The sequence below is a fragment of the Chlamydotis macqueenii genome, chromosome 3 (genome assembly GCF_036417535.1).
Source record: "Chlamydotis macqueenii isolate bChlMac1 chromosome 3, bChlMac1.mat, whole genome shotgun sequence".
Lineage (NCBI taxonomy): Eukaryota > Metazoa > Chordata > Aves > Otidiformes > Otididae > Chlamydotis > Chlamydotis macqueenii.
In genome coordinates, this window is record NC_141558.1 from 121,614,418 (window position 1) to 121,640,814 (window position 26,397).

Consider the following 26,397-nt stretch of genomic DNA (forward strand, 5'->3'; position numbering starts at 1 on the left):
TGTTCACATTTGCGTGCGCTGGGGAGTAAAACGTGGTGCCGTGAACACAACTTCGAATACTTTGAACATCTTGCAACACAAGAAGATAAATTTCTGACACATCCGTCACTTACACTTAGATTACTTTGACCAGCTGTGCTTTATGCACCTTTTCTTAAGAAAAAAAAATGATTTTCAGATATGCATAGGCTGGGCTTCTAGTGTATGTGTAATGCAAATGAGTAGAGAAGCTAGCTAGAAGCAAAATCAGAGTTCAGTTTGGCTGTTTATAAGGGTGACATTTCCTTAAAAGACCTTTTTTTTTAATTTTTTTTTTAACCCTGCACATCAGAGAGATTTTAATTCCCCATCAATTTCTGAAAACACAGCTCTGGGAGGACAAAGGATGATATATTCTTAACGAGTGTGTGGAGTATAGTAGTTTTAAAGACAATAAATGCAAGGTCGTATTAGGGCAAAACAGTTAATTACCCACTTCATTATTGTCAAGGTTAATACAGTATTTGAGCGCAGAAGCTGTTTTTCATCTCCTTTTGGAAACAAGGCAAGACAGCATTTCTTACAGACAGATCCATTATAGCTTATCACCGGAGGACAGACCACTACAGAAACACCATGAAGGATGTCTACTGTCACCGAGCTCCAAAGCAAACGCCAAACCTGTCCAGAGAGCAATGGAAATGAAATGAGAGCTACAGCTTCTGAGTACCGCGCTTTAATTCACAGAGATTGCGCCCCATTGATTTTCATGTGTGATGGTAACAGTAGCATAAAATTCACCGGCACTCCTTCATTTCTTGTAACATTGATCCCTCCTAAATTGCACAATGCGCTGAAAAACGTCCTTTAATAAACATGGGGTATTGACTATAGCAAATTCCATCTTTCCGTGGGGAACCCGGTGAAAGCTGCACCTGCGGTAGGGCTCGGTCTCTGTTTTTCACGTGTGCCGGGGCGTTGTACAGGTTTCCATAATGTGATCTCAATAGACAGAAACAGAGGCCTCATAAATCTCTGCCCGTCAGCCTTTGCTAATAATGCTTTGCTTTTAACTATCTACTTTACCTGCAGCAGCATCAAAAATTCCTTAAGTTTAAAAATTTCGAAACCGGTGAGTGGTTAAAAGAAAAAGAGATAAAAATTATATAAATAGATACAAAATGTAGTTCCCGTGAAACTAATTACCAGGATAATGGTGTTTATCACAATTACTTTCAATGTGGCCTTTTTCTGTTACATTTTCCTTCAAAGTTTTTGTTTTGTTTTTTAAGTTAAAAGCTAGAATTTTCCCATCTTTTGTGATTCCTGCCGTTGTGTTTCAGTCCCGGGAGGTTTTCCCTCTGCTCGCCGATGCAGCGCACAGCCTGGTGATGCAGTAACCGGAGTCTGCGTTCCCAAACCGAGACCCCCGCGTCAGCAATTCGGTCTTTCCGCTGTTTGAACCTGGGTACAGGCGCTGGTGCTAACATTAGGCTTTCGGGTTTGGGAATTTGGGCTGTCGTTATGGCTGTTCTCGGTCTCTGGCTTCTTTCTAAAAATACTGTGCTTCCCAGGAAAGCTGCGGGTGCTGGTGAGCCCCTGGCACACGCTTTCTCTGTAGTAAATTACTTCAGGGCAGGTTAATGTGATGCAACGTATGTTTCATTCTTTATAACAGCTTCTTTGATTTTATTTTTTAATTTTTGATTCTCTGTGGGCATCCTTACAGAGCAATTACTCTTATTACTCTTCTAGAATGATCCTTGCTTTGGGATATTAATTTGGGTTTTGAGCCTGGTAAATTTCTGCCCGCCAGAGAGGCACTCACTCTATTTCAGATTTTTGTCTAAACACCTGACGTTCTATTCAGATAGCAGGATACTTGACAATATAACATATTTCACAGGGTTTCGGTGAAACGCTTCCTAAATTATCTGCTTTATGGACACTACTGTTCTTTTCATAGGGATAACACTAGAGGTCTCCTTGGGAAAAAAACAAGCTTGTATAGGCTGTCCGATTTAGCCAGAGGCATCTCACCAAGATATATGTTCTTTCACGTAAGGGAAGTGCTAATTTTAAAACCAAGCCAAAGCAAATAGAAATATTGTTGTTATTAATAATAAATAATTCTAATAATTGTTATTAATAGTGATAAAGCACAGACTAGTCTGTAGAAAGTGTGCCTCTGGGGTAGGTAAGTTTTGTCTTCCCTTTGCGCTGGCCCTTTTAATTTACTCATAGAGAGGAATAGGAATTACAGCCATCACCCTTGCAAGTCATTTTTTGCCAGTGGTCTTCCTCAAAGTGCTGGGGGAAAACAAAAGGGTTTTAGGTCTTAATCCCCTTAACTTCATCCCCTTAACTTCATCAGTCGGGATGAGACAGCACTGAGGTCCCAGAGCCAACCAAGACTGCTTCATCAGCCTGGGGCTTCGGTGGGAAATGCTTTTTTTTGAAAACCGGAGTTTCCAGCAAGACCATTTTACTACTAGTACTTTTTTTAAGTCCTCCTAATCAAAAAGTTGGCTCTCAAGCATGCACCTGTCTGCAGAAAATCCCTAAACTGCAGGGTTTTGTTGTCGATGAATTCCCTAACACAAACACTCAACTGCGTTCTTCCAAATCTTCCTTCTGAAGGTATCAAAAAATCCTGCTTCCAGAGAGCATCTGCCTGGAGGAGCAGAGGGAAAACTCCTCTTTCCTGTAATTGAAGAGGCCGCTGTGTTCCCAGGGGCTCCCTCCGGCTCTGAGGTCCTTTTGTGCAGGCACAACGCGGGTTGCTCCAGGAAACCTCTCTGTTGTGAAGGCCAGTCCCACAGAGAATATTAAATTGGCATTTTACTCCTTGGCATGCATTTCCACGGGGGAAGCAGGGTGGCAGTTGGGTATTTCAATCTTGTTTTCAATTATAAGCATTTCATTGTCGAATGTTGCTGGTTTATTATGTGATAATTAAATATGAATGATCGCGCAGTCATCCTGCCAGAGAGGCTGTAGCTGAGTGAAACCAATTCCTCTCGTCTTGCTGAATGGCTTCACAGGCGAAGGGAGTGATCTATTTGCTGTCCCTTATTTCTGCTGTCCTATTGTTTCGGTATCACTAGCTTCAAAATAGCAAACTAGGGAAGTAATTACGGACATAAATCAGAGCAGGGGTCAGCGTGAGGTCAGGACTGCTTTGCTTGTAGCCCAGTTTTCCTCAGCTGCCTTTTGCTGAATAACAGAGAAGTACATTGCTGTTAATTTTGTGGAAAAGTGATTTTATTAGTGTTGCAATGCATATTTTGACAACGTTTGAGCCCCTGCGCGCTTTCAAGCACGGGTTGAGCGGCCTTACCATGCCTGGAGCAGAGCATCTTCTGTCAGCGTTGCAGTGAATGAAGGGCCGGTGGCCAGGCTGGATGCCACGCTTGGTATCCGATATGGCGTGGTTGGTGTCCAGTATGCCATGGCTGGTGTCCAGTAGACCGTAATCAGCATGCAACATGAGCAGGCTGCAGCTCACAGATGGAGATCTCCCTTGGTGTGACCACAGCAACTCCGTTCAAATACTCAGTAAGTTAAATAAGATACAGCCGCAGCTATTTAGCCGAAGCAAATCAGCAAAGCAAATGTGTTTTCAGTAGAGCCACATTGATTTATGGCCCCAGCTCGTAATCTGTACATCTTATTCTTGTGGGGTGTTTATAAATGTGAAGCAGCGCTCAGTGGGAGTCAACTGCTGAAAAATGGATGCAACCATGTATTACAGTCTTCAGATGGTACTAGCTAAAAAATAGTCACTCTTTCTTGAAGGGGAGTTTTGACCAAGCACTGCTTTCCTACCATCCTACCAGCAGCACCAGTATTTTGGACAGAAATGAGTAGGGATGGACAGGGGGTTGTGGGCAACCTGTGGGAGCAAGTTCATGTCTGCAGTGCTCCTACACACTCATCATCCAGGGCTGGGGGGACTTCACAGTATTAGGGCACAAATAGGGCCACCACCGGCTGCTGCCACATGGCATCGGTGATGGAGATGTCCCAAAGCCATAGCTGTGTACAATGGTTTGCTGGATGCTGTGTATTGTAAGAAGGAGATGTAGTTAAGCATTATTTTTCCCTCTTCCTGAAGTGTCTCTTATGCTAGGTTAACTAAGAGGCAGTCCCCAGTGGTAATTCTGCTACCCAGGAACATACCGTTTTATAAAAAAAAATCCAAACCCGGTGCCTAGCAAACGATATGCTACTTTCCGTTCCAACAATTTATTAAAATAACGTGTAGAAGTGACTGCTGAATGGTTTTTGTTTAGCTGATCCATACCCTGTAAATCAGATTCAGCCCACGAGTTTGGCTTGATGTCTACAACTGAATAATAGTGAATAAAAAATAAGAGTGGTTTTAATCATCTTTGCTGTTGCCTGCTGAACACTCATCTCTTAAACTGGGCTTTTTAAGAGTGTCTTGCAGGGTTGCATGCCAAATCTGGTCTTACGGTGTACACTGAATTTAACCCCTTGTTGTTTATTCATTTCTCCATGTCCTATCATAAGTATTTATTGAGATATTCTTTTCTAGCAATGGATTATTCTGAGGTATGTGGTTGAAGAACATCGCTACAGGTATTTCTGAGTCAATTATAAACTTTTCTCTTTTCAGTGGTTTTCTTGGTCAGATGTTAAACTAAAATCAGTATTTAATCAAAGCGATTTTTTATTCCCAGACTATTGTTAGAGGAAACAAGCCTCACAAAGATACTTCAATCAATGGCCTGCTTGAAGAGTTCGACAATATCTCGGTGACACGATCCAATTCCCTGCGGAAGGAAAGTCCTCCTACCCACCACCAAGGAAACGCAAACCACGTGCCAAGGCATCAGGAAGAAAATGGTTACATCACGTATTCCCAGTACTCTAGTGAGTCGGACACTACAACAGACTATGTCGTGGAAAAATATCGAGACAAGACTCTTTACGGGGAAGAGTTGGACAGGTACTACAAAGGGAGCTATGCCGCCAAGCAGAATGGGCACATGATGAAGGTGACTTCCCGGGACATCTATTATTCAGAAGTGACGCCCCTGCAGTCAGACCTCTCCAGGTTCCTCCCAGATTACCATCCGCAACTGGAGACAAAGCCCAAACCGCTGGAATATGGTGGCCTAAAGCTGGAGTATCAGCGGATCCCCAGCGGATCCTCCCTGGACTATAGAGATCCCTTCCCTTACACCTCGTCCCGAGCGTCGGTGCAGAGCGAGTGCCCCAAGGAGAGGCTGGAGTACAGTGATGGCGACTGGGGGCATGGCCTGGGCAAGGATGACTACGACAAGAGGCCAAAGTCGTCCTACGTGGACCCAGCGAGCCCTCAGCCAGCGATGAGGCAGAGGTCTAGGTCAGGCTCCGGTCTGCAGGAGCCGGCCATGCCCTACGGAGCAAGCGCTTTTAAAGCACACCAGCAAGGACACTCCTACAGCTCCTACACCTACCCCCGCTTGTCCGAAACTGCAGCAGGCATCCCCAAGGTAACGTGACAGTGCTGCCAGGGCAAGGATCAACCTCTCCAAAATGAGAGTGCAAAAAATTAAGGGCAAGGAGCCATGGTTGGGCATGCAGTGCCCAACACGGTCAGTAACATCCCCAGGAGCTGCGTGGCTGCCACTTGGTGGGTGCGAAAACCTACCTGCTTTACTTGAGTATCTGAAAATGGATGCCAGTGGGTTTAAGTTATTTATTAAAGGGCAGGTTTGGAAAATGCCCCGCTTCTGGGGGCCTTACTTGGAGTTCCCAATAACCCCAAGGTCTGTGACAGCTTTTGTAGAATTAAGAGTTCATGTGCCTGTGCAGATCTCAGTGGGAGGTGAGAAGCTGCTCTGATTTGTATATCAGATACTTTCGTATTTTAATTGTTTCTGTGCAAGGCTGAAAACTCTGTGTTTTAATATTTATATTGTATTTATTCTATATTTATATTACAAGGTTTAAAGACCCTTTGCCGCTAATGAGAGTAGGGGCTCACTACTCTCCTCTTTGTTTATAAGCAGTGAAATTAAAGCAAAGCAGCTTCTCTCTCCCAAGACATTTTAGATGTAGTTAAAAAAGAGGAGTTGATGTGAAAAGATCTATTTCAGCTGTGATATCTACAAGCAGCTCCTCTGCACAAATCTGAGACCCCCTCTGCCGTTTCTAAGTCACGTGAGGAATATTACCCATACAAGCTGTCCGACCCTGCTTGTGATAGTTTGCTGTAACTATTTGTTCAGTTAAGAGAATAACGCTTTTCTTACACGTCCAGTCACATAGCTGCGATGATGACCTGCTTAAGTATCCAATATTCTGCGAGAGATGTTTTTTTCTTCAGTGTAGATTGTATCGAACATCACCGAGTTCCCCTAGCAACGGGCGCTGAGATGATAGCTCATTTTTCCAGGGCTGAAACAATCTTAGGTTGCTGTGACTTCCCAAATGTGCTGAAGTAGGTAGCTTGTCAGGTGCTGAGATCCACTCTGCTGTGCGGTGATGATCTGAATGGCGCATTTTCTTACTGACTGTATGCACTGTGAACGTGGTCCTGTGCAGCTGCAGACCCAGAAGCCCCAGACCTCTGCAAATCCGCGATAGCCTTATGCTGGAGTCATGCCTCTTTCTTGCTTGCTCAGGTTTTGGCTGCTTTGCTGATCCTGGGGTGCAAAGTTTTAATCAGTGCCCCGCGGTAAAGGGAGAGGATGCACTTGCATTCCATGTTGCATTAAAGCACAGAGCAGGGCTTTGAACGTTGAGGATAAATTATGGGAGGAGTAGAAAAGTTACCAGGTCTCTGCGTGCCTTTCCCGAGCTCGAGGTGTGGTGGGAGGGATGCGTGTGGGTAGTTAAATGCGTACCAGACTGTGGCATTAAATGTGGATTCTGGAAATTGTGAGGAAAGCCTAGGGTCGGCTGTCTACCTTTTACTTCATTGAAAGCAATCATTTTGTCAGAGTTTAGAAAGGAGAAAGACAAATCCAGTAATTCATAGACTCTCTTGCGCCTGCTGTGGCAAATTTTACAGCCTTCAGTAGAGTAGAAGACAGAGATATGTTTTACAGGACTCAAGCACAAACACTTTGAAAAATATCTCATTAAAATGCAGTAACAACTTTTATTAAAAAAAAAAAAAAGATGCCTCCGAGCACGATTCATTGTGAGCTGTTCCTTTCCTCAGAGCATCAAAAACACTCCTACAGTCTTGGTGTATTGAAACTTGATGATTCACCGTTAAATGCAGCAGTTTCAATTCCCAAACCCGTCCCCAGCTCCTGGAAGTGAATAGCAGTTTCTTGTCTTGGATGATTGCTGAAGAGTCTTCTTTTCAAGGAGGCATTAGTAAGATAATGGTTCATCAAATGGGCTTACTAAATGACAATCAGGTCTCAAATCAGATATTTTACAAATGAGATTGGCTTTGAAGTATAATTAAAAGGTGGGGGGGAGTAAGCAGTGAGAAAGTCTGCCGGCACAAATGCATGGCTTCACAATGCGTTTAACAAAGATATTCATTTTGGCTTGTAGATGTGAAGAGCAGACTTACTTCAGGGTTATTTGCAGGTGATAGATTTCAGATAAATCAAATGTCAGCCCTGTTTCATCATCAGTGATTTCAGAGGTGTTAGGTCAGAAGACTTGCACTGTGCTGGGCTTGGCCACCACCAGGCAGTGGGACCATGGAGCTGTAGGAAGCCAGAGGCTCAGATTTAGTTCTGTCCAGCCCACCCCTGTGTTACCCAGCTGCTCTCCTATTCTGTGGACTAACTCCAGTAACGCTTGCATGGGGTCACAGCATCTGCTGTGGTTCCCTCACAGCACAGAGATTACGTCCCACTTTGCTCAGTGGCATCTCTTCAGTGTTGTCACACAGTATCAAACTCATCCCACCAGGTCTGCTTGGTTTTGGACACTCTGTACAGTATGTTTTCTTTTTACCCTCCTCTTCATCGCAGGCAACCCTCTTTAACTTTTTGCACCAGCTCCTGTTATTGCAAAGCTCCTTTCCCTGTAGGTTTTGGTAGCAGCTCTCCGTGACCCTCTCCTCTCTGTTCCTCCTCCAAGGGGCCGTGATTTCTGCTCTCCCCTTCCCTACCTTGTGCTGCTGTCAGGTAGCAGAGGCCTCTCTCTAATCTGGCCGCTGCTCGGCACTGCTGTTTTCCTGCTGTGTGTTTTGCAGGCGCTCCGCGCCATGAGGACATTTCCAGCCAGGTGGAGGCAGAACCAGGCCTTTACTGTCAGAAACCCTCTCCTTTTTCCCCTATTTTCTCATTCACATGCCAGTAATTTTCTGCAAGTGCTCTATGTGGAACAGGGAATCTCGGAGATTTCCACCAGCGAAGCACCTTTCCCCTTGCAATCTCCGTGTGATTTACAGACCCCTTCCACACCTTTTGCTTCGACAGACTGAAACCGAATCAAACGTCAATCCCTTTGACGTTTACGGAAAGGTGAGCCCATCTCACTGGGAGCTTGCTGCTCCCCTAGGAGGATCGGGCTCCGGCTGCAGGGCTGCTGCTGCCGTCTCTGCCGCAGTCCGACTGCAGAGTGTGTGGGGACACCTGTTTGGCTGAAAGGCTGCCCGGGCAGCCTGCCTTGTGGGGTAGGTACCCCTTATGAACAAGCAGGTGTTTCCTCTGCACGCAGTACGAAAAGGGCATCGCCGTCATCAAGCGTTGCATCCACCTTTTAACAACAAGAAGACCCGACTGCCGACGTGGCCGCGTGGGGATGCGGGTAATCCTGCGAGCTGGTGAAGCAACCCGGCCAGCAGCAGCAGGGTACCGCGTCACGCCGCGGCACCGTGATGGATGTCGTGCCAGAGCTTCGGCTGCTCCTTTGACCTGATCTTGAATGAGCGCGGGACTGGTTTCTTCTTTCCTTTGTGGTATTTAAAGAATTTCCTTTCAGCAGGTAACTGCACTCAGTAGCAGAAATAGAGTTATTAGTGGAATAAAGTGTGTTCGATTTTGCTGTGATGTGAAGCGCTGCGTCAGGACACAGCCTCGGAGGAGAGGTTCAGCTGATTTACTCATTATAGCTCCTGATTTTTCCTAAGATTTCGTGGGATTCAGGACGTGAATGAGTTTACATTATACTGCAGTGCTAACCTCGAAAAGCTTTCAAAAATTCTTAGGAAGCACACTGAACCCCTGAATTTTCATTTTAAAATTTCATTGCAGAATTTACTTTTGCCAATTTGTTAAGCTTGGGACGTGCTCAGAAATATCAAGCATGGGTGAAGCCTCAAATAATTCATTAGTGTGGGTTTATCCAGCTTGCATTTCTAGACAAGGCTTTCCCCAGTTAAAAGAAAACTGTGTATTTACAGCCAAAGCAATAATTTACGTGTCACTACGTGCACAGATATATAGGACAGGGCTAGATTGAGTTTCCCCTCCCTCGACCAAACCATCTGAGCACTTTTCCGTGTTAATTAGTTTGGCAGATGTAATGTCCTTCATGAAATTCGTGATGTCTCTGACCCCCTTCTACTTTATGGCTACCCCTGCCTGACGGAGTAAGTGAGATTACGGCTGTAATCATGTGGATGTTTCGCTTAAACAAAACCGGCATCCTAGGAGGAGGCTGTACAACGCTGTTACGTGCTCGCCGGATGCTCCGTATGGCTGGTAGCTGTCAGCGTGCGCATCTCAGGCAGAAGTGGCCTCCAGCTTCGTGTTTCCAAGGAAAGTCTCAGAGCAGCCCCTCCGGAGAGACATTCCCTCTTCCCTGCTACACCTCACGTGAAATGAAAAGATGGGCGCACCCGGCTCACGCACGAGGTGGGGAAGCGCTGATATAATATTGTGCTTGGAGGCTTTTCTCCTCGCACCGAGGCGACTCCAGCTAGAAACTCCTCCTCGCTGTGCGGCAGCCTACAGTGATAAATTGATGCTGCGGCAGATTTTTTTTTTTTTTTTTTTTTTGCAGTCTTAGCATAAAACGGTCAAATGATGTTCCACCGCAGAATTCAATTTCACAGTTCAGTTGGGTCCTTGATTACACTGCCAAATTCAGATTAATGTGCATTTAACTAACATGGATCAGGGACTCCTGGCCGGCAGCCAGCAGTAATAGTAGCAACCGTGAGCTGTGTAGTTTGCTGCTCTGTCCACCCTTGTGCACTGCCACCGAAATTGATTGATTAAATGAACTCATTGCCGTAATTATTTGTAATTGTGCTACATCATGAGCCTGTGTCGAACCACCCCCCTGCCCCGAGATGCTCCACACATCGTCAGGAGTCACGTATGTTGTATCGTAAATGTGGAGATGCTCTTTTCTGGGGGATTTTTTTTGTCTTACATCCTTTTTTTTTTTTTTTTTGGTTTGGATAGAAGCAAACTATTAAGTTTGCAAATGTGAAGTATTAATTTGCTTTCAGTCTAAGAAGCTTAGAAAAGCTTGAAAAATAAAAAGAAAGGAAGGGACCTGCAAATGAACAAGGCCTCCCATCGGGATAATTTCCTGTGCGATTGTCTCTGATTTCAGATGAAAATTAGCGGTTTCGTGACACTGCAGTTAAGTGGTGTGTCACTCTGGAACGTGATTTAAGAAATGGTAAATTGAATTAGGCTCCTCGTCATACTCATGTGTGCAGTCACTCAACAATAGCTGGTAGCAGGGCAAGGCAGGAGATGACGGGGATTTCAGGGTACCGCCACCTCCACAAGAAGAGGTTGGGTGATCCCTGAATTGCTGGAGAAAAGCAGAAGAAAAAGACTTAAGGGCTGAGAATCAAAACCCAGTAGCTGATATATGAAAGGAAAGACACAAATTGGAATTTGCCAAAGGGCTGCTGGTTGTGAAAGGGATGAATTGTTGGAGGAAATGGCCCAGAGAGCCTGCAGGGCACTGCAGATGCCGAGCAAATACACTTTCTGGAGCATACGCTTTCATTAAACAAAGATTATCGTATCTACAAACAGGTACCTGGACAGAAAAGTACACCTGAGTTGCACAAAAGATCTCGTGGTCTTCCCTGACCTCATTTTAGTGCTGATGAAGACAGCAGCCCAATGGTCTAAAAATCTCCTTGCACGTACAGGGCAGCATTGTCACATTGAGAACAGATACAGGTGGGACCACATTGCGCCGGCACCCGCTGAGGACCTCTGGGGGTGCCAAAAATGAACCAAGTGTATGAACGGCAAGAAAGGTGGCTGTTCACCCGCGTTCACTCATCTGCTTTTGCGTTGCAGGTGGATTATGATCGAGCGCAGCTGGTCGTTAGCCCACCGCTCTCTGGATCAGACACCTACCCCAGGGGCCCAGTAAAGCTACCTCAAAGTCAGAGCAAAGTCAGCTATTCAAGCAGCAGCTACCAGTACCCTCTGGTCTACCACAAAGCGTCCCACTATCACCAGCCGTCTCTCCAACCCAGCTCTCCCTATATCTCCACCGCCTCCTACCCCAGCTCCCCAAGTATCACGTCAAGTGCTTATCCTCCACCCAGCTGGGGATCCTCCTCAGACCAGCAGCCCTCCAGGGTGTCCCACGAACAGTTCAGAGCTGCCCTGCAGCTTGTGGTCAGCCCCGGCGACCCCCGGGAGTACTTGGACAGCTTCATCAAAATCGGAGAGGGCTCCACGGGTATTGTCTGCATTGCCACCGAGAAGCACACGGGAAAGCAAGTCGCTGTAAAGAAGATGGATCTCAGGAAACAGCAGAGAAGGGAGCTGCTCTTTAATGAGGTACGTTGTTTTGGGTGGTGCAATGGGTTTTGCGGGCGGTAGCTTCAACAGGTGATGTGGGCCAAATGACAACTTCAAGAGCCAAATTGATATTTTTCTAAAGAAGGTGGTGAGTCCCACAGGCATCTGTGCTGTATAAGTATTGTATAACCAGACCAGTTTCAAATCAGCTGCATCTCCTCCTGGCTTTAAACCTGTAATGCAGTGGGAAGTCACAGTAAACAGCTAAGAAATCTGTTAGCTGGTCCATGCAGCCCATCAGGTGCGTAGATACGGCCTGGCTGCCTTTTCTGCCCGTTCGCTGGTATAGTTTATTCTTCCAAAATGGAGGATCCAAACTAACCAGACTGTTCAAGAAGCATGTGCGCCGTATTCTGGCGTACACGTGCTTTTTGTTTCCTCCCCCTTTCCTCTCCTAACTATTAGCAGTCCCTTTGCTTTCTTGATGGTTACTAAGCAGAGAGCTGACAGTCTCTTTTTCATGGAACCATCTGTGTTAATTCCCACGTCGCCTTTCCTGAGTGGCTGCAGCCAGTTCAGAGCCCACAACTGCTCATGGAAGATTGTTTCCATCATGTACATTATTTTAAATTTAAGAACACTGGTTTTCATGTGTCAGTTGTTCACCCAGTTTGGTGCTGAGAGTTCTTTCTGCAACTCAGAGAGTTTCTCCTTTTTTACTCCTTCCTCCCTTAAAGAAGCTACGGATGCATGTTCTCCTCTCCCTTTTTTGAGATCAGTGAATATGCTGATCAACACCAAAAGCCCTGCAGGTCCTCCAGGAAACCTCTTGTGAGAACTAACTTTTGATTCTGTCATTTGTTTCCTGTATGTTAACTATGAAAGGATCTTCCCTCAGCACATAACACACTGGTTTCTTTAAAAACTTAACATTTTAAAATTAAAATACTAGTTTTTAACAAACTTCACACAGTTCTCCTTTGCATAGTCCGTGACTGTACTGGATATTTTGGCTTCGTTTTGCCTCTGCTGGAAGACTGCGCTGAATTGCGTCTTGGTAGCTCTAACCAAGCATCTCTTGAGTGGTAACATCTTGAAGCAGGTCCTACATGCTGTGCAGGACCAAGCTGCTTCCCCGACACGCTCCAGTCACTCATGTCATCTGAAAATTTATTTTCAGCAGTGCTGAAATTCCTCCATCTATAATGAAGCTTTTCTTGGCCGTTGTTTGCTCTCCTGATGGCCTTTCTGACATCCCACAGTGGTGGTCATGGTCACCACCTCGGCTGGGCTGCTGTCACTGTGGTCCCAGTTCTGCACAGGTCCTTTTAGATGTGAGATTTGAGTTGTGATATGAATATCCCCTATATTACCAGCATTCTGTTAAAATACTGTGCAAAGTACAGTTTGATACATGATGAAGACGACTTTGATGGGTTGAGCAATTGATCAGGTCAAAAAAAAATAATCTCTGTTGTACTCAAAGCAAGTGGCAATAAAAAAGCAGTGAAATAAACAGCCCTGCTTCTGCAGTCTAAAAAAAAAAAAAGTCCTATTATCTACTACTTATAATTTGGCAACTAAAGATTCTTCCTTCTTGCTAATGCATTTACGATGACTGTTATTTTTATGTAAATATATTGATTTTGTTTACGCGTTGGCATAAGGATTAGGGAGGATGTGATTCATAGCAGAACCTTTACTGAGCACAAAGAGAAAAGCACAGTGAAGAAGAAGGTCAAAACAAGTGTCAGGTAGCGCCTGTAGCAATTCACATGCCGTCTTTTTCTTCCTCACAGGTTGTAATCATGAGAGATTACCATCACGAAAACGTGGTTGACATGTACAACAGTTACCTTGTTGGTGATGAGCTGTGGGTTGTGATGGAGTTTCTGGAGGGCGGCGCTTTGACAGATATAGTGACTCACACGAGGTGGGTTGGGTGCGCTGCGCCGGGGACGGGCAGCGTAAAGCCCATGGTGTAAGCTGGGCAGGAGGGAAGCTGGGTACTTCCTGGCTCTAAATATGTATTTTTTAATATATATTTTAATATATATTTATTGCTTTGTATATATACACAAAATACATAAGACAAACGTAAAAATACATACAATATACATACATGGAAAATGTGTATGCATAAATATATATGTGTGTATGTATAGCTATATATGCACGTGTGTGTGTATGTATATGCACACATACATATATGTGCTGTAGCATGTTCACTTTACCAGCATAAATAAGCCACTGCAGACAAATTCCTGTCAGTACCAGCATTTTTAAATAGAAGGGAAAGAAATTTCTGAAAGGTAGATGGGGATTTGCTAGCACTTCAGGTGGTAATTTAGCAGCAATATGACTTTTATCCATTAATTCCTAAAATGGCAAAAAAAAAATTATTTTCCCTGTTTGGTGATCTGTATTGTTTTTACTGTTATAACTACATCAGTTCTAAGGGTGGTTTCTCTCCATGTTCATAACCCATGTAACCACGCTGTCAGAAATGTTAACTGCAAACCAAGCCTAAAATATAGTGGGAGAAGTATTTTTGTATCAGAATATTTGTGCTTACAGTAGAGCTTGTTCCCTTATTTCACTTAATATTGTATCTTTAAAGAAGGCGGTTCGCCAGCACAGAAGCAGTAGTGTATGGAACCACTCTTCCGCTGCTGAGTGGAGACACTGGATTTTACAGCCCTCTTTACAGCTGATCTTCACTCATCATTTCCTGATAAGCAGGATAAAATGAGACAGGGAAGAAGAATTCTTTATTTAATTTTTTCCTCTTGAATAAAAAAAAAAAAATTAAAATTTCCACACCAAACTAGTGGGAGCGTATTTAGGTGAGCAAGAAGAAAAGCAAGGAATAGTAAATGAGAAAACTTGCCTTCTCTCATCGTTTAATGATGCTCTTAGATCCTACCAAAAGCAGAGTTGTAACACAGGTATTTTAATTTTTTAGTGTTGCCTTAGCTGATGTGCTGAAATAAATCCCAATATTGGAAGTCATTTGTTAACTACTGCTCTCCAAAACGTGAAAAGCTCTATCTTAGCTATTTCTGACAGGAGTTTAACGGCAAACAGATGTTCCCAGGACACCACTTTTTAAGAGCTGTCATCTATTTTTTAACTCAAAATAGTCTTTCCTTAATATTCTGGGTATTTTTTTTTTTTACATTGCATGACTTTCTCTCAAAGATTTTGCTAAAATACTGCAAATGACACGCAAAGTTAAAGCAGAAATTTCCACGGGTGATTTTCTGCTCACTTAGTAGAGATGCTGGGGACGTGCAGTGATGGGGCAGCGGTACTGGGGTGCACAACCCATCCCGGCCATCGCGTAGTGGCAGATGGCTTCTTCCACAGTGGGGTTTTGCACACGTGCACAGAAGTGAGGACTCTTGCTGTTTATTTTTCTACCAAAATACCATGGATATTTTTATACAAGGCATAAAAACAAAGAAGTGCTCTCAAAGAGCTACACCCAGGGCCCAATGTTTTGCCTACACGATTAAGAGGGTTTTTTCCTCATATTTATTCCATGCCTGTTTCCATCCCAGTATTGATTTGCCCTCCTTGGCAGGAGGGCAAATGCCTTGTAAATAAGGCATTGCCGTTATTTCCCAGAGGGAAACAGGCTACATCACATAATATACTCTGCATTTTGGTGCTGCAGAGAGACTTATCCAGACCTCATTGCAGGGTTGTCTCTCACCCCTCATCTCCCCTTTTTTGACAGAAATAGGACCAAAGTGTCATTCCACAGAGCCAGTGCCTAAATTGTCTCCTGGCTTTCTGTATGCTGGCCTGAACAGGGACTTGGGCCTCTTCTCTCCAGCTTCCCTTTCCCGCTGTCTTCGTTAACGCTCAGCTCGTTTTCCCACCTTGCTGTTTCAGGATGAATGAGGAGCAGATAGCGACCGTCTGCCTGTCTGTCCTGAGAGCCCTGTCCTACCTGCACAACCAAGGCGTCATCCACCGTGACATCAAAAGTGACTCCATCCTTCTCACAAGCGACGGGAGGGTGAGCACCCAACTCCATCCTTCTCACAAGCCTGCCATCTCTTGGGGCTGGCGTAAAAATAGCTGTGCGCATTAAAAAAGTGACACTAACTTTAAAAAAAAAAACAAACAAAAAGACAGGTGCATGAAACCAAGGGATATGACCTGTGTATAACTTGTTAGAGAGCTGAATCAGAAAAACAGAGGCCTGGCCAGTGATTGACATCTGCACTGCATGCAGAGTGGCTGCGGGGGATCGCACGTCTCACAAGGCAGTGGCAGAGGAAACAATGCCACATGGATGATGCTTCCGTGATCGGAGACCTTTTCTGTGCTCCACCACTTCCACTCTGGCACCTCTAAAAAAATATTTCTTTTTACTACGTTTAGTTATCCTTTAGTTGGCAAGATATTATACATTTGCTCTGTTTTCCCAAGCTAATTAGGAGGCTAACATCAATCTATATAATCTATACATCTGCTCTGGTGAAACCCCACCTGGAGTACTTTGTCCAGTTCTGTAGCCCCCAACATAAGAAGGACATGGACCAGTTGGAGAGGGTCCAGAGGAGGCCACAAAGATGATGAGAGGGCTGGAGCACCTCTCCTGTGAGGACAGGCTGAGAGAGTTGGGGCTGTTCAGCCTGGAGAAGAGGAGGCTCCGGGGAGACCTTGTAGTGGCCTTCCAGTACCTCAAGGGGGCCTGCAGGAAAGATGGGGAGAGGCTGTTCAGTAGGGCCTGTTGTGACAGGACAAGGGGTAATGGTTTTAAAATAGAGGGAGGCAGATTCAGATTAGATATAAGGAAAAAGTTTTTTACAATGAGGCGGGTAGAACACTGGAACAGAGAGGTGGTGGATGCCCCATCCCTGGAAACGTTCAAGGCCAGGCTGGATGAGGCCCTGAGCAACCTGATCTGGTTGGAGATGTCCCTGCTCCTTGCAGGGGGGTTGGACTGGGTGGCCTTTGAAGGTCCCTTCCAACCCAAACCATTCTATGATTCTGTGAAATAGGAAATATTCTACATTCCTGCTGAAATACTCCCCTGCCTGAGAGTGGCTTTTACCATTGGTATCCTTACGAGATGGCTGATAGTACCTGTCCCACACTTCCTTTTACTCAAGTGGGATGCTGCTGTGAGTGAACTGGACTTTGTGTTGTTAATGAGTGGGGAGAGAGGGAGAGAAAATGCTGCACGTGACCTGCTCAGTAAGCAAAATAAAGTTTGCACTCAAAAAAATATTACTTCAGCAACATTTAGTCCCAAAGAAATGAGTGTTTCCTTACAAGGAGAAAGGTGGGTTTGGGCTGTGGTACTTCTGGGCGTACACAGCCGTAAAACATGAGGCATCTTAATTTGGGGCACCCAAAGGCTTAGTTGGAGGGAGGCAAATCATTCATAAGACCCTAATTTTTGCTTGAGTTAGGCACCAGTTTACATCTCACCTTGTGGCCCCGCTGGGATACTTTGAGTAGAAACTGATGCATTCATGGCCAGTCAGGCCCATAAGCAGGGCTTTCAGGGCTGCTCCACTGGCGTTCCACACCGACCTAAACGCGACTTAGCAGGTTGGACTGAGCCCAAGAGCACCCAGTCCTTCTGGAACCAAACCTAGATCTTCTCCCTCAGACAGTAAAACTCCTGGCCTCCCAGGCCTGGTCTGACTCCCTCATCAAAGGCTCGCCTTTATAATTTGATTCCCACTTCACCAGGGGAGAGGGATTTTCTTCCTGCAGCTGCTCCTGTTAATCCTGTCAGGGGAAGAGAACTCCACGTGTGTAGGAGTTTTTCAGTTGCGATTTCAATCCATGTTGCTGAAATAGCATCTGATCTGCTCCCGAGATCTGCATACAGTGCCTCATTATACTCATTACTCCAGTACTTATTATCTGCATTGCAGATTTCTTCATGGCTGTGTTGTGCAATTATCTTTTTTTAGAAAATCGTCTTCTTTTATGTACTCGAATGAGCAATAGATATGCAAAACCTCTTGTGCTCCTACAAAAGACGATCAGGCTCTGCTTCCAAAATATGCATTATTTCTTCCATTCTTCATCCTGTAAACTGAAAAATACATTTAGCATGGAGAACTTGGCTGTTACTGGCTTTGTCTTAGAAATACCAACAATCATTTTGTAATTCTGTTAAAAATAATACTCTTAGTTTTAAAAAAAGTAATGTCTGTACAGAATCCAAAAGAAAACAAATCAGTGCTGATAATAAAATGCTGCTCTACACAATGCAGGGATTTGTGCAGCTTCCCAGTTTGGTTGTCCTGGGGCTGTTTGGGTTCGCTTTGTGTCCCCAGGCACCAAAGACGTGATGGGATACACCACTTGTGGACCTTGGCCATGGGTCGCCGTTGCACTGTGCGGTGTATAGCTGAGGGGGATGGAGGTTACCCTCATGTCCAGGAAAACTCTTATGATAACTTCAAGGCCTCCAAATAAATACTTGGAGGGGAGGAAAAACCCAAACCAACCAAAAAACTTTAGCCTTAAGGAACAAGGTGTTTCTGGCAGGGGGTGATGCCACTGACACACAGACTGGCTTGTTTTGGTTGGGAGCTGCATGAGTTTTCACCTTGGTGTTGTACAGCAACGCGGAGGGGGAGGCAATAATTTTCTATAATTTTTTTTATTAAAAAAAAAAACCAACAACAAAAACTTGGCATAGAAGTATGAGCAGGCACATGATGCAGCAAGAGCTGCTCTCCGGAGTGCTTCTGTATCCCATTATTTCTATTTCAGGTCACCGCCACAGCTACTCAAGGACAGTACCATCATTAATTCCCGAATTCTCAAGCACAGGGAGCAGGTCCCCTTAGCTCTTACAACCCTTTTGGAGGAGTCTTTTACCCTTCCCTGCCTTCCCCAGATCAGCTCACTTACTACATAAAGGAGACAGTGTCTTTAGTGATAGTCCACAGTGTGAGGTCCTGGTCTTGAAAAATCGTTGGCGGGGTATTGCTTTCTGTGCTAAAAGCAAATGGTGTGAGTCTGTTTTCTGACAAACTCACAGAGCACATACCTGATACAGATAGGAGCGTGGCACTTGAAATACCTATGTGATTGAATATCAGTATACATACATAGGCTACCAACATGGGGAGATACCTACGCCATCATAGATTCATTATAAAACACTGTTACTTCAGAGTTTTTTGCTTTCCTTCTGTTTTTTAAATAAGCGATTTATCACCTCCGCATCTTTTGCTGATGGAGAGGCAATGAGCTATGACAGTTGATCTTGGTAACCAGCACCGTCGCCACTCTCTCCTACTTCTTTCCCCTGCCTTCATTTTAATGAGCCGCATGTTCTCGGCTGTATCGCCATCTCCAGCCGCTCTTCCAAAACTGCGCTGCTGTCCTGTCCCAGGCAAACGCTGCAGCTCCATCCCTGTCCCCAAAGCTGCAGCTGGAGATGCATCTCTCAGAGGCACGCATGTCTTGGAGGAATTTGCCTTGTTATTCAAGAGGGGCTTTCTCTTTTTCTTTGCTTTTTCAGATAAAATTGTCTGACTTTGGGTTCTGCGCCCAGGTGTCAAAGGAGGTCCCCAGGAGGAAATCGCTGGTCGGGACGCCGTACTGGATGGCGCCAGAGGTGATATCCCGCCTGCCCTACGGCACGGAGGTGAGCACGGCGAGGCACTGCCTGTCCACGTGGACCCAGAGCGGCCCTTTTCCCTCTGCATGGTGCCTTGGTTGACCCCACCGAGCCCTGTGAGAAGCGTGCAGTTAACTGCATTTGCACAGATACGCTAAGTAGCAGCAATTCTGTTTGCCCCAGAGTGCTACATCCTGCCTTGTCTTAGTGTTTCTCTCAGACAAAGTCATTAACTGCTGACTCTGTTTAGCACACTAAACAATGTAATGCTTTTACATGTTATAGCTTAGGGTGCTGTATTGGAGGAAACTGGCATCATTTTCACATCATGAAAGACCCTTTGATGATCTTTATATCAAGCCTGCAAGCTGGAGCTGCAGATACAGGTGCCTACGTGTACCAAACCAAGCAGCCAAATCTCATACCCATACCCTACAGCCAGGTCACATGAGTATTCTCACAGCCCTACAGGCAGAGATCCACTCCCCTTTCATCCAGCTGAAGCCCAAGATCCCCTTCCTCTGGCGGAGTGCCAGCAAAGGCACGGGCACGGTGCTGTAGGGTCCCAAACTGGATGGGGCATTGGGTTGCCACCCTCTCTGTCCTTGCATCAACTTATTCCATGCACTCAATCTCTCATTAGTTTGGCGGGGGGGGGGAATGTATCTGTGCGAACTATTTTAAGAACTGCCCAGTGGTCTGAGAAAGGCAGTTCACACAGTTTTATTGGAGCCCTCCAGATCAGACCACAAAAAGCCTGTAGGTGGAGACCCGGCGGCTCTGCAGTGCCGTACCCCATCCGTTAGGAAGCTCTGAGTCACTTCTGTGCTGCCAGCCTGGAAAGAGCAATCCCCTCTCCTGCGCTCAGCCGTGACAGTGACTCACGCCTCCCCAGCCAGAGACGCGGCTGCGTTTTCTCCTCTGCGTCGTGAGGGGACTCGTCTTCTGCTTGATAGTGCCTGTAGTAACAGCTGCAGAGAGAAAACCTGCAAGACAGAGAGATACATATAGAGAGAGGAATGAGAGGGGAATGAGCTGAGGCCTAAGATGGGAGACGCTGCAGCTTCACGTCACGCAGCAGGGACTGGTCACCCGAGAGCGAGAGCACGCTGGCAGGCACCGGCGGCCACCCAGGACGCGTGGCATTGTAGGAGACATTTCAGGGATAATAACATCAGCTATTATTAGCCCATTAGTAACACTGAAGGGATTATAAAGTGGCTGAACTTACAGCTTCATTGGCTTTCCCCACGGGAAGGGAAAGGGGGGAAAAAAAGAGGATTTAAGCTGAAGGATGGTTTTGGCAAAAGAGCAAAAGCACTGTGAACTGGCCCTGGCTGTATTTGGGCTGGCAAATGACGGGAATTACAGTCATCAGAGGATTGGGATTCTGGAACAGCTCTGCAGCAGGGCAGCAGGGAAAAAAAAAAAAAAAGGTAGATGTGGGTGGGTGGTGTTTGGTTTTTTTTTTTAAGCTGGGGCTGAATCATTTTCCAAAGTGATTGTATAATGATGTGTTACCTGTGCTCGCTGGAAATGGGCCTGGGTGTAGTAAGTGCTTGCGTTTGCCTTGGGGTCTCAGATGGAGTTCCTATAGCACAAAAAAAAAAAAAAAAATTCAGGGGAGACAGAGTAACTGATTTCACAGCAGCTGAATTTTACTCTGCTCTCCCATTAGCTGCGCCTTCCTGCAGCACCGCACGTTCACTGGGTGCAAATCAATGCAGCGCAGTGCTGCCAGCCCCTCAAAGTGCACCTTAGCAGTGCTTCCAGTGGCCATCACCTAAATGGGCTGCAGACCTGGGATTTTAAGGGTTTCTAATTTTTATCTTCAATGCATTTACTGCTCAAAAGAAAAAAAAAATGTTGCCAGCTGGTTAAAAAAAAAAAAAGTATGATGGTGGCGGCTCACCAGACTTAGACTGGAGGCAGACAGCAGGTACGACAGAATGAGCCAGCCAGCTTTGCATGAACCCAAGCGCTGAGCCTGTTACTCCTCTCATCTCTGCTCTACCAGCGGGGTTTGTGAAGGGCCTGTGTGTTACAGGTGGACATCTGGTCCCTGGGCATCATGGTGATAGAGATGATAGACGGCGAACCTCCCTACTTCAACGAGCCGCCGCTGCAGGCCATGCGCCGAATCCGGGATAACTTACCGCCCCGGGTGAAGGACATGCACAAGGTCAGACTTGCCTTAGGTGATGAGGGTCTTGCATGTACAAACATTTAATAAAACCATAGTCCCACACTTCCATGCCCAAAAGATAAATTGCATCTTTCAGGTACCCCCTTGAGCAGTGGGTCCTACACAGGACTCGTGGGGAGGTTGCGAGGCTGAAGCCATCAGCATACCAGAGTGCCTTTTTTTTTTTTTTTTTTTTTTTTCATTTTGTGCCCAGCCCAGCTTTGCTTTTGCAACTGGGCAGAGCTTCGTGCTCCCTGCACTTCCCACCCTCCCCAAGGCCCAGAGCAAATCGGCGCGACAGCCCTGCTCAGATGGGTTGTTACACCCACACCAAAGCCTTCGGGTACCTCCCATGGTTTTTTTTTGGGTGTGCTTCTAGAAGTTGGATCTGAGCCCTCAGCGTATGTTAATACTTTTCTCACCAACTACACGCAAAGCTTTGCAGTGAGTGCTGTTCTGCACCGCACTGATGTCCAGATACTTTCAACATTAACAGCACGTAGAAGATGCACGGCCCTTCAGTTCAGTAAATCTGTTGCCATAGGAAAGCTCAGCACGCCCCTTGTTGTCCCCAGAAAAGCAATGTGCGCAGTGTAGCCTGCAAACAGGTGTCTTTGTCCGCCCCCTAACACCGGTGCGATGTTGCAGGTCTCCTCGGTCCTCCGGGGCTTCTTGGAGTCGATGCTGGTGCGGGAGCCCTCGCAGAGAGCCACGGCACAGGAACTGTTGAGACACCCGTTTCTCAAACTGGCTGGGCCCCCTTCCTGCATCGTGCCCCTCATGAGGCAGCACAGGCACCGCTGAAGCCGGCGACTTTTTGGGAGAAGGTCAGTGCGGAGTCCGGATAACAGCTGTGCAGGAATCCTGGCGGTTTTATGGGAATCACAGCCAGGGAAGAGCGAAACCTTGTAGAGGAAGACCAGCCCTGCGGAAATAATGTGGTGTGTAAAAACCCGAGGAGGTGCTTCTGGGGCTGCGAGGGAGCGGGGAGCGAGCCTGGCCACCAGCTGGGTGGCCACACTCCACCATGGACCGTCGCTCCCCCGTGCTGTCGCTGTCTCAGCCATCCAGGCAGAAGGCGCCAAATGCAAACAAGGTTGGAGAGAAAATTAATAGAAGATAGCACAACGAGGGCGAAACACCAGAATTTTATTGCAGGCTACAGCACTTCTATTTGAGAAGAACACTTTTCTGACAAAAAAAGAGAAAAAAAAGCACTTTTTATCTCAGTCATAGCAGCGCAATGTATTTTGCAATGAATTTGTAATTTTCTGTACAGTACGTTTTGATAATTTGCAGTACTTTTGTCACGTAACTGTTGTGTTAGTTGAAGTAATAAGTGTAACTTAGCAACAATTTGAAAGGATAAAGAAGTTTCTTACTTTTTTAACCCTTTTGAAAACAGAAATAAAAAACACCCCACCTTTAGGAAGTTAGAAGGTTTTGCAGATTTTCCATTGGGGTGAGGAGAGCTCTCGTCCCACCGTCACGGCAGCCTGAAGAGCCAATGCTCACAGTCTCGCTTCGGGCGCTCGCCCTCATAGCGCTACCAGTGACACAGTGGCCACCAGAGCTGCTGCTGAATGTTAGTGGTCGTCAGGGTCTCCCTCATCTCCCTGTTTCTCAAGCGGTGCGAGCCAACGCATCCAGCGTACCTTTGCTCAAAGGTCATCTTCTCACACCGTGGTGGTCCCTTCGTTTGATGCCACCACAAGCTCAGTTTTGTTATCACAAAAAAAAAAAAAAAATTAAAAAAAAAAAATCTCGGTTATTTCTGTCTCTGGAAGTGGAAAGGGGTGGCAGGACCTGCCCACCCGCCCAGTGGGATCCCCCAGAGCTCAAACCATTGTGATGCGTTACCAGGTGTTTGCCATATAGAAGAAGTCGTGCTGCTGTCTAGACCTTTTTGAATGTTGATGCAACAGTTAACTACTACGGTTTGTGTTATTTGTTGGATGACTTTGCATGTTAACTGTAGGCCTGAATAGATTTGCCTTTAAAATTTTTAGAAGTGCTTCATAATTATTTCAATGATAAATGAATTTTATTTATTAATGATTAGTTCTTTTTAATTGTGTATTATATGAAAGCCATGTTTTTCAAAAAGGTTTGTGTTTTTTTTCCTTACTGACCTCATTTTACGATCTCATTAAGAAACACAAAGCCAATTTTGTGAAAACACAGTTAGTTTCTTTCTTATTATGGAATTTCATCGTGAATAAATTAATTGTTATTTATTGTAGTAAATTATAACCAAACTTCTAAACCTGGCCGGAGCTGTTGCTTAAAGCTTTTCCTCTGGAAGAAAAGAGTTGCCAATAGTAAAGAAGCTCCTTCAGTACTGCCCTTAAAAAGTTAAAGAATATTTGAAGGGAGAGAAAGAATTGAAAAGAGGAGATAAATATGAACTCGACCATTGAATAAATGTTCTTACAGCTGTGTGTCTTACTCCCCACTGCGTTCTCTTCTTCACTCTGTTTGCACATTTTAAGAAGGACACTAAAGAAAATGTGTTGGGCTCCCGCCGCCCCATCGCAAACACACTCCTGGTACCCCCCCCGCCCCTGCAGAAACCACCACGTTCCAAGGTGTTTCTATTTTGTAGTCTTGACAACTCAGGAAAAAAAAAAAAAAAAAAGGCTGCACCAGTAAAGGCAATGACATACAGGTGAAACTGTGATGCTAGCCACAAAATTTAACTTTTTTAACCATCTTTGAATTAAAAAAAAAAAGGGGTTGCGGTTGCTGGGGTTTTTTTTCTTCAATATTCAGTACATTTTAGGCTGTACAGGTGAAGAATTTCCTGCAACTTTCTTATCATTAGATACTTTGAGCGGTGTTCATCAAGTTTTCTGAAAGTAAGTTTTGTCAATTTCAAGGTTTCTTTTGTGAACACCAGCTACTGGTGAGACAAATGCACATGCAAGTTAAATAAATTAATTAATTAATGCTTTCATTTTCAGTGCGGTGGTTTGTTTGTTTGTTTGTTTGTTTTTCCCCATGCCCTTGTTTTTCTTTTCTAAATTTGACTCAGTCACACAGTACTGGACCAAGCAAATAACAAGAAAAAAAAGAGGTTCCTTGTATATATGTGTGAGATGATACACACGTATATAGCGATTTATAAAGTGATTTTAAGGCAGCTGCTCAGCCCTGCTCCCTTGGTGCTTGTCTCAGACGCATCCTGACTCCTGACTGGGGGGGTTACTGGGAAACCCCAGCCTCGGTGAAGGCCACAGGGGCTGAGCTCCAGTACCACGAGGGCTTGGGGCTGGGAAAGCCACTGGATCCCAAATAAAACCTGTGCCTGCCCGCCAGCCATGGGAAGTTGACAGTCAGGAGTCAGCAGCTGTACGGGCACAAGAAAATAGGTTGTTTTGTATTTTTTTATTGTATTTATTAGTTTAAGATAGTGGAAGATTTTAGAAGGTAGGAATAAGACCTCCAAAAAAAGAACATCTCAGTATCAATATTTTTTTTTCTCCTGGTTCATTGCACCGTCACTGCATAAACATCTACAATGAACTGCAGGACATGAGTAAGAATAAGAAGCCTGAGATTCTGACTGTGTCTCTACCCAAAATTAAGAAAAAAAAAATCCAAACCAAAACTTAACAGTTGTCCCAAGCACATCAGACGTAACAAACCAAGGACCAGAAGGTTGGAAAAGGCAAGAGCCTCCATATGATTGGAGGAAATCATCCTTAACTTGCCATAAGGAGAAACTGCAAATGCTTAGGGCTTGCAGTACAACGGAGCTTGGCAAAAGCAGGCAGCCTATGAGCTAAATATCCTAAATATATCACCCAAAAAACCCCAAAGCAAGGTGGGGGAATAATCAGTCAAATCCATGTCACCAGCCTTTGCCAAAACCTTGACATGGGAGATGGACTTTGTTGCTCCTTGGGACCTTCCCACCTGCAAAGAGGCCAGGCCCCAGCACCCGTTTGTCATGTACCAGCCTCCCCCTTTCTCCTTGCACAAAAAGAAACTTCCTGCAGCAGAAATCACCAGTGTGGTTTGTCAGGCTGAAGGAAATGATGTAGTTAGAGAAATATTAGTGAAATATCCATCTGAATGCGAGATACCGTGGTTTAGCCATTCTGAGAGCCCACCTCACAACACAGATGCCCACACACCCATGTGCACCTGCGCTCACACACTCTCTTATGTTAGAAAATATACAACTTCTCCTTTACGCACACACAAAAACCTTTTGTGGCTCAACATGAGTCAGCAACGGTGGTGCTTGAAAGAAACACCCGGTCAGTCATACAGTACAGCAAATGTTGAGCAGTGATCAGCACACCCAAAGAGCTCTGCATGTGAAGTACTCCATGAAGTACTGAACAAAGCCCATACCTGTTGAAACATTTCCACCTTTCTTTCCTTGGGGCAAATAATCCCTCTTTTTCTTTTTTTTTTTTTCTTTTTTCTTTTTTTTTTTTTGTTATTGTCCTTAATTTTTGGCTCATAACTGGTCAGCTGTCATGCCTGTGAAAACATTCCTCCCAGGCTCCCCAGTAGCATCAGCAGCCAGCTAATGAGCCCACAGTATTATTTCCTCCCTTAAGCATCTTCAAGTCTTATAAATGAGGTTTTATATTACTTTTGGTTGCTGACATCAGCAGATGTTTCAAAGTGCAGTAGCCATCACACACACACACACAAAAATTAAAACAAAAAAAAAAAAAAAAAAAAGCTTAACTGTCTAACGTGTCTGTTTCACTTCAAATAAAGCCAGAGCCAGGCAAAAAAACAGGGAACAACCACAGGCTACACAGTTGACTGAGCTGTGTTCACCGCCTCTCTGCACAGGGCAACCTCTGTGGGACCTTCCAGGTCTCATCTCCTGCAACCTGATGGCTCTTAAGCCCTCATCCAGGTCCTTGCAGTGTCCAGGCCTCAGAAGCCGTTTCCCCCGTCACTATCGCCTCGTGGGCTGGGCAGTCTTGCCCTTGTTG

The 26,397-nt window shown here is 45.3% G+C and overlaps 1 protein-coding gene across 3 annotated transcripts in view; it reads left to right on the plus strand.

Moving 5' to 3' along the window:
- Positions 1–24,389, plus strand: part of PAK5 (p21 (RAC1) activated kinase 5) — a 91,294-nt gene extending 66,905 nt beyond the window's left edge. For 2 of the 3 annotated variants that reach the window (XM_086745335.1, XM_086745334.1), the window contains exons 3-9: positions 4,686–5,483; positions 11,184–11,675; positions 13,436–13,569; positions 15,537–15,663; positions 19,150–19,275; positions 21,296–21,430; positions 22,082–24,389. In XM_086745335.1, the coding sequence (XP_086601461.1) occupies positions 4,686–5,483; positions 11,184–11,675; positions 13,436–13,569; positions 15,537–15,663; positions 19,150–19,275; positions 21,296–21,430; positions 22,082–22,237 (1,968 nt within the window). In that variant the 3' untranslated portion in view covers positions 22,238–24,389. The remainder of the gene's footprint in view (positions 1–4,685; positions 5,484–11,183; positions 11,676–13,435; positions 13,570–15,536; positions 15,664–19,149; positions 19,276–21,295; positions 21,431–22,081) is intronic. The other variant, XM_086745336.1, reaches the window with a different exon arrangement.
- Positions 24,390–26,397: the final 2,008 nt, after the last annotated feature.